We start from the raw sequence: 13,389 nt of genomic DNA, 5'->3' as shown, positions 1-13,389 counted from the left end.
CAAGCACGTTTTCATCTTTATGAAACCAAGCTTCTTTCCCTTTGTCTCCTGCAGCCATGCATCGAACTTATAATACCATGTATGATTCAATTGGCGATGTCAAAAAATAAATTAAATATCTTCAAATCTATCAAGTACATTATTTTCTTGTAGCACACTCTTTCCTTGAAGGATGGTTGGAACACGTTGATTGGTTGAGTTTGTTTGGTCCTTTTATATGTATATATATATATATATATATTTACACTTTTTCAATTCATCAAATAAAAGAACAATCATCGTCACTACAGTAATTGTTTATAGTCAATCCAAACATACTACTTGAACGAAGAAGACAGAATCCAAACTCGAAAATGAAAAAAGTAAGGGGAAAGTGCATCATATCAACAAATATTACTGTTGTTATTTATCCACCAATTAAAAGTGCTGATAACTTGGATCAAAATGAAATCGGCTTAGGAGCATGATTTGTCTGGGACCTAAACTAAATTTATAAAAAAAATATCTGAGTGTCATTTCTGCACGCGCGTGTGTATTAATAGACTTCGTTTTATCCTTTTCTTCCTTTCTTTTTCTTTATCCATTAAACATGTCTTTCGATACCGCTGCCATTAAAAACAACATTATCTCTCACGAAGTACCTGACTTTGTCTACACTTACGGTACTGCCGGTTTCCGTTCAAAGTAAGTTATTGACAAACTTATATATGTATCTAACTCGTCTTCTCTATCAGGGCCGACGTGTTGGGTTCTGTCATGTACAAGGTTGCTATCTTGGCTAGTTTGCGTTCCAAGAAATTGAATGGCTCCACCATTGGTGTCATGATTACTGCTTCTCATAATCCTGAAGAGGTAACTATCTTTATATACGTGTATGTGTTTATTAACATGCAGTAGGATAATGGTGTCAAACTCGTTGATCCTCGTGGTGAAATGTTGGAACAATCATGGGAAGTCTATGCTACCAAACTTGCTAATGCAAAGGATGGTGAAACACTTGTTCAAGTCGTTGAAGAAATAATTGCTCAAAACAAGATTGACGTCGAAACTCCCGCCAATGTTATTTATGCACACGATACTAGGTAAGATATAGATAAGAAAGCGCGTTTGATATAGTTGGTAACAATGTATGTGCGTGTGTGTCTAGACCCAGCTGTGCTGATTTGGTCAAAGCCCTTGAACTCGGCTTGAAGGTTTCTGGTGCTCAAAGTACCAACTATGGCCTCAAGACTACTCCTATGCTTCACTACCTTGTTCGTTGTATCAACACTGCTGGCACCAGCGATGCATATGGTGAACCTACTGAAGAAGGCTACTACAAGAAATTGACTAATGCGTATACTAATGCTGTCGTGAGTAACATAGTTTATAAGAGTATAGGTTGACGTATTTTTATCTATAGAAAGGAAAACCTCGCTTATCTACTTTGTACGTCGACTGTGCTAATGGTGTTGGTGCCCCCAAGCTCCGTGAAATGACAAAGTTCATTTCCGAGAATATTTTATCTGTCCAAGTTGTGAACGACAACATCACTGGCTTGGGACAATTAAACAAGAACGTGAGTTTCTGACTAAAAAAGAAAGTGAAAGAATGTTATTGAACTTTTATTAGTGTGGTGCCGATTTTGTAAAGACTCAACAACGTGGTCCTCATGGCATTACTCTCAAGGCTGGTGAAAGATATTGTTCTTTTGATGGTGATGCTGATCGTATCGTCTTTTACTATGCTACTGAAGATGGCACCTTTAGACTCTTGGATGGTGATAAGATTGCTGGTCTTGCTGCTCTCTTTATTGCTGAACTTGTCAAGGAAGCCGGTATTAACTCTATCAAGGTTGGTGTTGTCCAGACCGCTTATGCTAATGGTAGCTCCACCAACTATCTCACCAAGGTCTTGGTAAGTAGTGTTGTTCAAAACATTGTGTCGTACTAACTACGAATATTCTAGAATGTGCCCGTTTCTTGTGTTTCTACTGGTGTTAAGCATCTTCACCACGAAGCTGAAAAATACGATGTTGGTGTTTACTTCGAAGCTAACGGTCATGGTACTGTTCTCTTTAGCCCCAATGCTCTCAACACCATTAAGTCTACTGAAGCGTAAGTACATACAAAGAAAAAGACTGTTGGCACTAAAGATATTATAGTCAAACTCCTGCTCAAAAGCAAGCCATTACTCAACTTGAAGCCTTGACTGAACTCATTAACCAAACTGTCGGTGATGCTATTTCTGATATGCTTTTGGTTGAAGCTATCCTTACCAGCCGCCAATGGAGCTTTGAAGAATGGGATCAAGCTTACACTGATCTTCCTAACCGTCTTGTCAAGGTTGTTGTGCCTGATAGACACATCTTCAAGACAACTAATGCCGAACGCCAATTGGTTGAACCTGCTGGCCTCCAAGCCGAGATTGACGCCCTTGTTGCCAAGTACAGCAATGGTCGTTCGTTTGTTCGGTAAGTTGACATGAAAATATAAAATCATGTATTCATTGTGTTATAGTGCTTCTGGTACTGAAGATGCTGTCCGTGTCTATGCTGAGGCTGCTTCTCGTGCCGAAACAGATGATCTTGCATTCAAGGTTGCTCAACTTGTCCACGACCGTGCTGAAAAGGATAAGCTCGAGTAAAGAAAGAAATCATCTATAAACTCCCTTTGCACACACACACACACGCACACATCCCACTTGTTCATTTCACAAAGCATTTATATACACACTACCAAAAAAAAAAAGACTTTATTTACCCTTCCTTTTAAATAGCATTACACCTAAAAAAATAAAGTACAATTCCTTAAAGATCCCAGACTTTAACGACAGAACTGAGCCAAGTTGTTGTTGTCCAGATAGGTAAAGAACGGCGCACAACAGACATAATACCAATATCGCCAATCATACGTTCTTCTCCTTTACCAGCAAATCCTTCTTTTTCTAATGCAGTGAATTCAAATCGGATCTTCCATTCTCCAGACTCTGCCTTGGCTCTGTCTTGCTCAGGTACTTTGACAGATAAATCAAGGGTCCAGCCATCATTGCCATAGCCACTTACATGACGAACAACATAATGGGAGGAAGTACTCAAAGGCTTTTCATCTTGAATACTCCAATCAACTACGTGGCCATCAAAAGCAATGACAGTCCATGTATAAGAAGGAGATAGACAAACAAGGGAGAGTGAGCGAATACCAGTCACAGGATCATAACTATCGTTAAATACTTTGACTTCAGGGAATGGGCCAGAGAGTGAATCCATTAGAGGAGCATCCGATTTAAGTTTAGACAATGAGGTGTGCTTACGAATATAAGGACTGACATCAAATCGATAGCCACCTAAAAAGGCGCTGAAGGGATAAATAGAATCCCAGTCATTCATGTTACTCGAAGCATCGCGAATCTCGGCTTTGACTTCCAATTCATGTTCTAATGAATCAACGATTGTCTGGATATAGGGTCCGTGATCAGCTTGTGCAACACCCACTGTAATTTCACCCGATGTCAAGTTTTTCAATTGTTGGACAAACCTATATGATCTTTTAGTTGCCCCTTCTTCTATTAATTATAACTTACAATCGTTTGGGATGAAGTTCATCATAAGGAAAAGCCCAACCATCGTAACTTCCACCGCTCACATAGACAGCCACAAGAACAGTAGTTTGGAACAAGATCAAAAGAACCAAGATCTTCTTGAGGACTTTCTTACCAAATCGATGAACATGGGCAACAGAAGGCAATGAGACCATAAAGATAATCATACCATAAATAACGGCCACAATAGCATCCACAGGCGTATCCACACCCATACGACCCGTCAAAGGAACAAAGATATCAACAAGAGCAAAGGCATAGTCAGAGTACAACAAAGACAATACAAAACCAGATAGAATATAAGCAGCGGTACCTACCTGAGGTAAGTAAATCTTGCTAGGAAGAGGACGAAGTCCCCATTCGTTCACGAGACAGGTAATAAACAAAACAAAGCAATAAAGCCAAAATACGTAAGAACTAGCCACACCAGTTTGTGTAGTAATGGCTGTACTAATAGCAAAAAAGAGCATCAAGGAAGTGAATGTACCATATTCCATATCAAAATGCTCAGGACCAGGTAGGAAATAAGACAAGTATTGAACACCATAAGCACCAATCAAGCCCATAGGACTAAAGATAAGAGCACCATACCATTCGTGTTTAAACCAAGCCATATGGCGATTGAATCCTTGAGATGTGATCAACAAAGCTATCGTGATAGGCAAGATCAAAGCAGTAACCATACTGAGAAAGACAGACACAGTTGATTTACCATAAGACATCAAAATGTGGCTGACTGAACGATAGGGTGAAGAACTATGTGTCTTGTTGACGATGTAGACAAAGTAAACAAGTGCAAATGCTACTGTTGTCATTTGAATTGTGTAAGCCGTAGCCCATGAATAAACAACGAAAAAGAATCCTTGGACATCAAAAAAGACAACTTCACTAGAAGGCTCAATGTTTGTCAAGGAAGAATTCTGAGCTAAATAGTTGACAATGGCCAAAGTATTTGCGCCCAAGTGTTGAATAGCGCCTGGTTCCAATTGTTTTGTCACGTCAAGATGAGTGTGGTACAAGTAAGAGTTTTTGTAAATAGCCATGTCAATGCCTGTCAAGTTGCCATATTGAACGAATTGTCTAAAATCAGTGTCTGATAGAATCAAACCTGTACGGAACACATCATTTGCCTAGTTGTTCTTGTAAGCATACACAATATAAATAAATGTCTTACCATGACAGTGCCATGAGGATAAGGTGCTTGTTTGTAAGCTTCAATCATTTCTCGAGAATTAGCTTGAAATAAGATCTCACGACCACTGGTACCACAAGCATCAATATTTACAACTGAACGAATACTATGATGTATCTTTTTTAGTCTTATAGCTCTTTATTAACAGTGACACATACCTATCTTTGATCTCATGCATTGTGATAAAGGCATGAGAAGCATCTTGTAGCGATTCTTCAGCACCATTGAATACTATAAAACATAGTCAACATATGCTCTCCTGTTCTTTTGCTCTTTCTACTTACAAAATACAACAGCATTTCTATAGCTTGTCCAATCACGCTTACTCAAGACACGCACAAGGTCCATCATGATAGCAGTACCTGAACCATCATCAGTAGCACCAGGCGAACCTAGTGTTGTATCAAAATGTGCATTCAATAAAACAGCATTATCTTCACAGCTACGATTATCAGGATATTGAGGGTCGATTGGACAAGATAAACGGACAATAATATTAGTGACATTGGTATAAGCCTTCAAGACCACTACATAAATAAGGTTAAAAATAACTTGTTATTCGCTTAAATTTTTTTTCTTTTTTACTTTTATCCATGATGTCAAAACGGTGCGAACTTGTGCCTTGCTGGACCCAAATATCAAATTTAGGTGAACCTTCAATGCCCTGGGCATCTTTCTTGTATTGTGAAATTACATCATGAATATATTCATATGTCTGTTTTTCCTCGATAGTGCCAACAATACCTTATTGATGATAAAATGTCAATCGTGTGTACGCGTTACAAGTTTAAGCTTACGGTATCCAATTGTATCACTCAAATGAGAAATAATGTTTATGGCATTGCTTTCTGAGAAATCAGATAAGCCTGTCTTTGCGTTATATCCATTATGGTTAGCTGGTTCAGGCACAGTATAGTGAAAGCGAAAAGCAAGTGTAAAACCACACAAAACAGTCAATATGACAGTGAACCAAGACTTTAAAATCTTTTGGAGTGTCCTTTCTTGAGAACCCTCTCCTCCGAATGGCCTTTGTTTGGACTTTAGGCCTGTCATACTTTCTCTATAAACAAAAAAGAAAAGAAAAGAAAAAAAGAAAAGCGAAAAGTGCTATCCTGGCTTTATTTTTTTTCCGTACTGCCCTTTTTTCATACCCAGAAAGGAGGTTATCCACTTTGAGAAGTCTTGGATGACAATTGAGATAGATATGCATATGGGCTCCAATGAACATATAAAGGTAGCATAAAGCCTGTTTACATACGCATAAATGCTTTAAATGCTTATAAATTATGTTTACTAACGTCTATGATACCTTGAGAATCGATTCGGGCCAAAAAAAAAGCGACTTGTAAAAAATGATCATTTTGGCCTCGAATCCAAAGAGTATTAGCCGTGAAAATATTCGACTTGACAGCTCTTTAAGCTTCTTTTTGATGCTATAAGACGAAAAATAAAGATATAGACGAGCTTAAATACTCGAAATGCGTGTCAGAGGCTGTCGTTTTTAGGTGAATGTGTTTGCTTGCTAACTGCACTATGAAAATGAGGAGATATGAGTGAAAAACCTCAAGATTGTTTTTGCCTATTTATTCAGCATTTTAGAAGCGTTTTTTCCACCAATAGACTCAAAAAGCAACAATCTACAGCTTTTGTCGCTGCACCAAAGCCAGAAAACTGCGTCTTTATGCAGTTCTCAGAAAAAGCTTGATTTCTGATATGGCAGGATGAAGAACTGGAATCTTTCGGCTTCAATCTTCGCATACAGCCTCTCCGTATGTCCTATGTCCATTTGCTCTCACATTTATACTATAAAGTGCCTATATTTGTATTTCAATATATTTTTTGACATCCAAAATAGCACATGATAGTTTTCGAAAGTCCATTGATAGCACATTTTATATGACATCTAGGACAAAAACGCACAAGATACTGCTTAAACGAGCTGATCTTTGATGGACCATTACTCAATTACCAGATTATCAAAACAGTCTGTTTTTTTCATTTAAAACATGTTCTTTTGAAATTTATGATTTTGACCCATGAAGGATCACGAGAGGTCCGTGAAGATGAAAAAAAAAAAAAAGTTCATCGAGAATTTTTTGGAATGACCTTATGTAGGTCTGATCCAACTGAAATCGGGTGAAGCCATTTTCAAGTACTCCCAAAGAAAAGAAAACGAGTTTACTTAGATAAAAGAAGGCGGCTTAATTTGAGCATTGCCTTCAAATCTGCATTCAAAGCTCATTGTACATTATAATCAGTACAAAAGCGGCCCCTTTTAGTAGATATTGACTATAAAGTAGGTAGCCATTCTTAAACTGTTCGACGCAGAAAATGCGCACGACCAATATCTGTGATAATACATAACTCTTGAGGCCAAGGAGAGCAACTTTGATTATAACTACGATGGATGTCTTATAGCAGGATGATCATGGATTTCAAACCTCAACGTTTTTTTTTCCCTGCGTTAGCATCTTCTTTTTGATCCAGTTGTTAAAAATACTAGACATTAGATGTGCAAAAGCAAAGCGTAATATCATAGCATATTGAAGACAAAATCATTATGCTTCAGCAAGTGTGCTATACTCTGATCAACTCATACTGAAAATAAAAAACAAGATTGTTTATGTCTATAACTTAAGACAAACAAGTACCAAACAAGCACAAACCTAGATAAAAGCATGTTCTGATTATGGCGCAAAACAGGTAAATATAGAGAGAAGCTATCGAGACCTTTACTCAAACACTCTCTAGTAGTTGTAGTGCGTGTTTATACAGCCACTGAAATACCATACAAACAATAAAATACACTCATGAAAGGGCTTTTAAGCAAGACGTAAAGCTTATTGGAACAAAAAGAATAAAGAAATACTATAGTTGAGCAAATTGAGCAGGATTTTAATTAACAAACTGTATAGATTTGTACATTTGAAACGTTAAAGGTGTATAAAAAGAATAAAATAAATATTATCGTCTATTGAATAAGGAATTTACACAGCCTTTGTCCTGGCAGTATTGCGACGCTTTGTAGTGAATTCTCTAAGAGTAGTTTGTGATTTAGATAATGTTCGCTTGAGTGGTGGACGCTTTGAATTAGATGACTTGATTGTAATCGTCTTCTTCTTGCTCTTTGTTGGCTTATTTTCTTTTTCTTCTTCTTCATCTTCCTCTTTCTTTTGGGTCAAGCGCTTTTTGATCTTGTTGGCTGTCTGTGTCATTAATTTCTCGTCTGCCATTTTTTCATTTGTCAATTCCACCCATCTGTCAGAATCACCCAAGACTTCGTAATCAAAGATCTTTTCCCATTCTTTTGTAGGACTTGTACGATTCACAAACACAACACAACCACCAGGCTTGGAATGAATAATACGAGCAGCTTGCTTGATAAATTTTTTAAGTGCAGGAATTTTAAGTGAAGTGCCCATCACAATCATTAAATCAGGCTTCTTTTTGAGATCATTGACTTGCAACTGACCAATTGATTCGCCTTGAGGATGATCCTCGTTGTACAACACAATAGCAGGACGGAGGGTGCCCATAGACAACTGACGTTTACCAAGTCTTGTGCGTTCAGCATCAGCAGATTCACATTGAGGGCATCCCGGCGCTTCTCCTTTACGGAACTGTTGTTCATACTCATCTGTGAAATCAAAAGTAGCACTGCAAAGTGTGCACCGAACTTCTTTCATCGTACCGTGCAATTGAATGGCTGGAATATTCAGATTTTCTTCCAAAAAATCAATGTTTTGTGTATAGCAACGCAAAAGCTGTCCCTTCTCGGTTAAAGATTGAATAAATTCGTGGGTAATGGTGGGTTCTGCGTTGGTTATCAAAGAGCGTAATTCAGCCATGAAGGTATAAAAGCATTTGATTGTTTTTTCGCTACGAAATAAGGTAGCATCAAACAATTCTTTACCGCGTAAAACAATGTCAGGGTGGCGTTTTTTGACTAGATTATATAAACCATCTGAGGAACGGAAATCCTAAATATGCTATTAAAATAAATTTTTTTGTGCACGCGTTTATTTTATGTAACATACAGGTATACCACTGCTGCAAGAAATACCTGCACCAGTTACGACAAGTGCGCGTTTGCTTTTTGCAATATAAGAAGACAATTCTGTAAGAAAAGGGCCTATCACTTCTGAAGGCTCAGAAATAGCGATCGTCTTCTTCATATTGGGCTGATGAACAATAATAAAAGAGAAAAAAGCGAAAGAGAAAAAATTTTTTTTGTGCTGGTCTTTAGAGTGTCGATTTATTATCCCGCCAAGTGGAAACAAGCGTATTGTGTCGACGAGAGAGATAAAAGAAAGAAAAAGAAAAAGGAAAAGAGTTGATCATGAATTGAATTGGTTCAATAGCGTTTCACCAGTACTAAATTTGTCTATTTCCATTTGTGTTTATACTTTGTTCAAAATTGAATCATAATTAAATCAAGTCTATGTGAGTAAAAACAAAAAGACAGTTGGATCATTCATGATGCTAATTGGGCCGTATTTTGCTGAAAATTCAAGTCCTCCTTATGTGTTCTACATAGAAAGCATTGATGAGCCCATAAAGATAATAGAAAATTCTAAGACACACAGTAGAAACAAGTGTAGAGCAAATGACCTTTCGTTAAATCAAGTCTACTTGCTTCTTATTTTCAAAAAATGCAGTAAATTTAACTACAAGCTAGAAGAGACAAACATGGAGTCAATTATATATGGCCTTTCACTTTTTAGAGTCGCCAATATATATATATATCCCATATAGACCTTTTTTTTTTTTTTTTTAAAAAAAACATCGTTTTAGAATTGATTGATCAATTTTGATTTGATTCATTGCAGGCAATTCGGATTTCACTAAGTTATCATCTGTTTGGTAGTGTTGTAAAAAACTGATAGTTAATAGCTGACTAGCAATGCAAAAATACGACATATTGCTTGACTTGTTTTTAGTTAATATTTAAGGCTTGTGTCTATGATTGAGAATAGCACTTTGGGTTTTCTATGTTTGTTCAAGTCAAGAACAGCACTCTGCTTGATTATTCAGCTAATTGTGAAGTAAATGGATCTCAACATAATTGATCCAAACTGACATTATTATTTTTTACAATAGAATTTCATCCATCATATTTTTACTACTGCCTTGCTACTTTTTTTTTAGTAAGGAAAACTAATCTTCTTGATAAGTCTTGCTTAAAAATGTTTTATGCGTCTAAAAATACTTGAAAGTAGTGTCATTGAATATAGTATTTTGATTGGAAAACATAATTCTATCTTTTGCTTTGTAGATATACAGATTGATTTAACAGTCTCTTTATGTGGACATAGTAGAATCCGTCTTATCAACGAATCATGTCTTAATAAATCAACATGATCTGTGACAAAACCACTGTGAAGATTTGGGCCATTTGTTGCATATGTTTGTTTGTTCAAACAAAGAACAAAGGTTCATTTAATCAATTATTTTTATTTTTGCTTAAATAGACTTCAAATAAATGCTAGCGGGTAAAAGTATGCAAATCAAATGGTGCATCATGTAGCATATAGTTTTCTCAAACTAAAGAATCTATCTTTATCAAGCAATATCACAAAATGAACTCTCTTTTTCTTTTTTGTATAGGACTCAGGAGGTTGTAATATTTGTTTATGTAGTTTAAAGAAAATATTCGTTAGTATGACAATGCGATTTTTAGCTTGTTACACTTGAGCGTGATAATAAACAAATTCTGCCAAAACTGTTAGCCGACCTTTTTTTTTATTTTGTCATTATAAAAGTATAAAGTATAGTATAAATATATTAAAATTAAAATGCTAAAGTATAATAAAGAGTAAAGAAGTTCAAGATGAGAATATTAATTAGATCACTTGAACCTTCAGTAATGGCTTTTTTCTGTTTCTGATAAGGCGCGAATTAAGCAGTAGCTTGAACAGCTGGTAAAGTAGTAGTGGTAGGAGCAACAGCAGCATGTTCTTCTTGTTCAGTAGCAGCATTTTCAACAACAGTTTCGTTGGGAGTAACGCCAGTTGCAGTAGCAGCAGCTTCAGCTTCAGGGGAAACAGGTTCATCTTGCTTTTCTTCAGGTGTCTTCTTCTTGTGAGAGAATCCACGGAACATTTGAGTGATACGACGGCCTAAGGGGGAACCAGCACGCTTCTCTTCAGTGTGTGTAGCAGGAATAGCTTCATTAGTAGTTGTGGTAGTAGTAGTAGTAGGTTCAACTAATCAAATTTAATTAATATCAAATTTTTAGAATTGTAGTACATTGTATTGATAGATGAACAAGATAATAAAAAAAAATAGAGTAACTTGTAAGTTACACACGTTCACATGTGTTTCCTTTAAGAAATACTCTACACTTGATCACTACAGCAATAGAATGCTAACGTATTTTTTTTTTTTTTTACTAAACTTACCAGCTGTGGCAACTGTGGGTTCAGTATCAGTGGTTGCTTCTGTAGGATGTTCTTCTGATTCAGAAGTGTGTTCAGGCTCCTTCTTCTTGAAGAATTTACCAAGAGGACCTTTCTTGATAGTATCAATGACGTTTTCTTTGTGCTCTTTGTGTACAATATCCTTAGTGGTTTCAGTAGGAATCGATTCGTGAGCTTCTTCTACAATACCACCCGAAGTTGCTTCCGCAGCTGCAGCAGTTGCTGCAGCAGTTTCTTCCTTATTAGTAGCAGTTGTCTCAGTCTTTACAGATTCTTCAGCTAGATAAACAGATCATGAGTCAAATGACAATATATATATATATATATATATATATGTAAACGACTTACTTTTAGCAACAGGTTCTTCTGATTTCTCGACTTCCTTTACAGGACTCTATAAACAAAAAGAAAGAGGATTAGTTCTTTGTTCTTTAGAATCGTTTCAAAGTAGTCTGGACACAATCATTGTAAGAAGGTCACACCAGTGTTGCTGAGGGCAAACTTTCTTTCTGAACAGATTCATAAAGTCCGCTTGATTTGTGAAAGGAGGGGAGTGTTAAATATACAATGATTGATCCGACTCTGCATGTAGAATAGAAAAAAATGGAGTGATGTTTTTTCTCTCTTCTTACCTTGCTGCGGAAGATGTTGCCCAAGATAGATTTACGCTTTTCGTTCTTGGGTTTCTCAGACGTTGTTTCTTTAGTATGAGCAGGTTCTTCAGTCGATGTGGTGCTATCGACATTGGAAACAGGTTCTTCAGTAAGAGCGGCAGCATGAACAGGTTCAGCAGTAGGTGTTTCTGCTTCAGCTTCAGTATGTTCAGCAGCATGTTCTGTTGTTTCCTTTTTGGGGGTAACAGGCTTCTTTTCAGATACCTTATCAACAAAGTTCTTTGCCTTACCAAGGAAGACAGAGAGACGTTTAGAGGTGTTTGAAGATTTGGAGGGAGTAGGATTGGCAGCATGAGCTTCAGTTTTGGGCTCCTCAATCTTAGGTTCTTCCGTCTTGGGTTCTTCAGCCTTAAATGATTCAGTCTTGGGTTCTTCCTTGGTTTCAACCTTGGATTCTTCAGGAACAACAGTGACTGGTTCAGTAGGAGGTGGAAGGACAGAGGCGGCTTCAGTGATGACAGGAGTGGGTGCGGTAGTCTCAGACATAGTTTATAGATTAACAGAAAGAAATGGAAAAGAAAAGAAAAAAAGAAACAAGTGTGCCAATTTATCCTTTTGGTTGAAGGCGGAACACCAAAATAAAATGAAAAAAGAAGATCTTTTTGACTCAAATGACCTTACTGATCAGCCGTTCTTTTTTTTTCTTTTGTATGAGTACATTGCACGTGATGTTGTTTTCGTGTAACTTATGCAACCGTTAGCTTTTTAGGAGACATTGCGTCAATAAGTTTCCCACAAATAAAAAAAAAGTTTATTTTAGACGAGAAAAAATTTAAGCACGGGCAAGACGAGCGTTACGGGCCAATTGACGAGCATTGAGCTTGACAACCTTCTTATCAGCAGCACGGGCAACAACTTCATCCTTTTCAGTGAGAATGACTTCAATATGACAAGGAGAAGACATAAAGGGGTTGATTCTACCGTGAGCACGATAAGTACGACGACGGTGTTTGGGAGCTTGGTTGACAACAATGCTGGAGATGTGGAGGTCTTCAACGTTCAAACCCTTAGCCTATGATCATGTAAGTATATTTTCTCTCTCTCTCTCTCTCTCTCTCTTTTTTTTTTTTTTTCATTTTCTTACTTCGGCGTTGCTTTCAGCGTTCTTCAAGAGGTCAGTGACGAACTTGACGGACTTGACGGGCCAGCGACCTTGAGTGGCCTTGAATTCCTTGGCTTGAGAAGCACGACCAACACCACCGTTGAATTTACGGAAGGGGATGACTTGCTTGTGTTCGGTAACGTTGTTGAGATAAGCATAAGCCTTGCTCAACTTTAAACCTTGAACAGCAGCAGCAACTTCGTGTGTGTTCTTGAACTATAAAGGTATTAGCATTCCTATTATCCAAACTTTCAAAACACATACGTGAACACGGAGATAAGAACCTCTAGACTTGGCAGCTATATTTAGACATAGGTTAGGATTCAAAACAATGAGACACGTTACTTACCCTTAGCAGGGTTGGCTGGGGTAGCAGCGTATCTGACCATATTTATTGATAGAGTCTATAGAAAAGAAAAAAGT

At 37.2% G+C, this 13,389-nt stretch overlaps 5 protein-coding genes across 5 annotated transcripts; 1 reads left to right on the top strand and 4 right to left on the bottom strand.

Annotated features, from left to right (window-relative positions):
* Positions 1-572: 572 nt before the first annotated feature.
* Positions 573-2,786, top strand: B0P05DRAFT_536032 (uncharacterized protein). Its single transcript, XM_051577520.1, has 9 exons — positions 573-684; positions 735-852; positions 898-1,082; positions 1,148-1,352; positions 1,403-1,558; positions 1,612-1,896; positions 1,948-2,096; positions 2,144-2,452; positions 2,499-2,786. Exons 1-9 carry the CDS (start codon positions 590-592, stop codon positions 2,623-2,625), a joined length of 1,629 nt encoding a protein of 542 aa, XP_051436340.1. The 5' UTR covers positions 573-589; the 3' UTR covers positions 2,626-2,786.
* B0P05DRAFT_536029 (uncharacterized protein) lies at positions 2,787-5,869 on the bottom strand (the record flags this gene model as incomplete). The annotated part of the gene is made up of 7 exons (XM_051577519.1): positions 5,569-5,869; positions 5,357-5,515; positions 5,056-5,298; positions 4,930-5,002; positions 4,754-4,877; positions 3,562-4,709; positions 2,787-3,515 (listed from the first exon to the last, which is right to left on the bottom strand). Exons 1-7 carry the CDS (start codon positions 5,822-5,824, stop codon positions 2,789-2,791), a joined length of 2,730 nt encoding a protein of 909 aa, XP_051436339.1. The 5' UTR covers positions 5,825-5,869.
* Positions 5,870-7,646: 1,777 nt separating this feature from the next.
* Positions 7,647-9,170, bottom strand: B0P05DRAFT_536027 (DHS-like NAD/FAD-binding domain-containing protein). Its single transcript, XM_051577518.1, has 2 exons — positions 8,809-9,170; positions 7,647-8,751 (listed from the first exon to the last, which is right to left on the bottom strand). The coding sequence occupies exons 1-2, from the start codon at positions 8,944-8,946 to the stop codon at positions 7,759-7,761; spliced, it is 1,131 nt and encodes a 376-aa protein (XP_051436338.1). The 5' UTR covers positions 8,947-9,170; the 3' UTR covers positions 7,647-7,758.
* A 2,092-nt stretch (positions 9,171-11,262) lies between these two features.
* On the bottom strand, positions 11,263-12,503 carry B0P05DRAFT_42328 (uncharacterized protein). The gene is made up of 4 exons (XM_051573687.1): positions 12,069-12,503; positions 11,823-12,001; positions 11,539-11,584; positions 11,263-11,469 (listed from the first exon to the last, which is right to left on the bottom strand). Exons 1-3 carry the CDS (start codon positions 12,348-12,350, stop codon positions 11,575-11,577), a joined length of 471 nt encoding a protein of 156 aa, XP_051436337.1. The 5' UTR covers positions 12,351-12,503; the 3' UTR covers positions 11,263-11,469; positions 11,539-11,574.
* Positions 12,504-12,648: 145 nt separating this feature from the next.
* Positions 12,649-13,355, bottom strand: B0P05DRAFT_452622 (50S ribosomal protein L22; the record flags this gene model as incomplete). The annotated part of the gene is made up of 4 exons (XM_051573899.1): positions 12,649-12,876; positions 12,949-13,182; positions 13,231-13,265; positions 13,316-13,355. Coding segments are annotated over 4 exons (537 nt in total), but the record flags the coding sequence as incomplete, so codon positions are not given.
* Between the last annotated feature and the right edge of the window lie 34 nt (positions 13,356-13,389).

The sequence above is a fragment of the Gilbertella persicaria genome (genome assembly GCF_025201335.1).
Source record: "Gilbertella persicaria strain CBS 190.32 chromosome Unknown B0P05scaffold_13, whole genome shotgun sequence".
Lineage (NCBI taxonomy): Eukaryota > Fungi > Mucoromycota > Mucoromycetes > Mucorales > Choanephoraceae > Gilbertella > Gilbertella persicaria.
This window is presented reverse-complemented; position numbering and strand designations above follow the sequence as displayed.

Excerpts from the sequence above, each read along its gene's own strand:
- B0P05DRAFT_536032 (XM_051577520.1), top strand. The coding sequence starts at position 590 with ATGTCTTTCGATACCGCTGCCATTAAAAACAACATTATCTCTCACGAA. Across the intron at positions 1,897-1,947 it reads ACTATCTCACCAAGGTCTTG|AATGTGCCCGTTTCTTGTGT; the intron begins GTAAGTAGTGTT and ends CGAATATTCTAG. Across the intron at positions 2,097-2,143 it reads ACCATTAAGTCTACTGAAGC|TCAAACTCCTGCTCAAAAGC; the intron begins GTAAGTACATAC and ends AAGATATTATAG.
- B0P05DRAFT_536027 (XM_051577518.1), bottom strand. The coding sequence starts at position 8,946 with ATGAAGAAGACGATCGCTATTTCTGAGCCTTCAGAAGTGATAGGCCCT. Across the intron at positions 8,752-8,808 it reads CTTGCAGCAGTGGTATACCT|GATTTCCGTTCCTCAGATGG; the intron begins GTATGTTACATA and ends TAGCATATTTAG.
- B0P05DRAFT_42328 (XM_051573687.1), bottom strand. The coding sequence starts at position 12,350 with ATGTCTGAGACTACCGCACCCACTCCTGTCATCACTGAAGCCGCCTCT. Across the intron at positions 12,002-12,068 it reads CAAAGAACTTTGTTGATAAG|CTGAAGCAGAAACACCTACT; the intron begins GTATCTGAAAAG and ends AACATACTGAAG.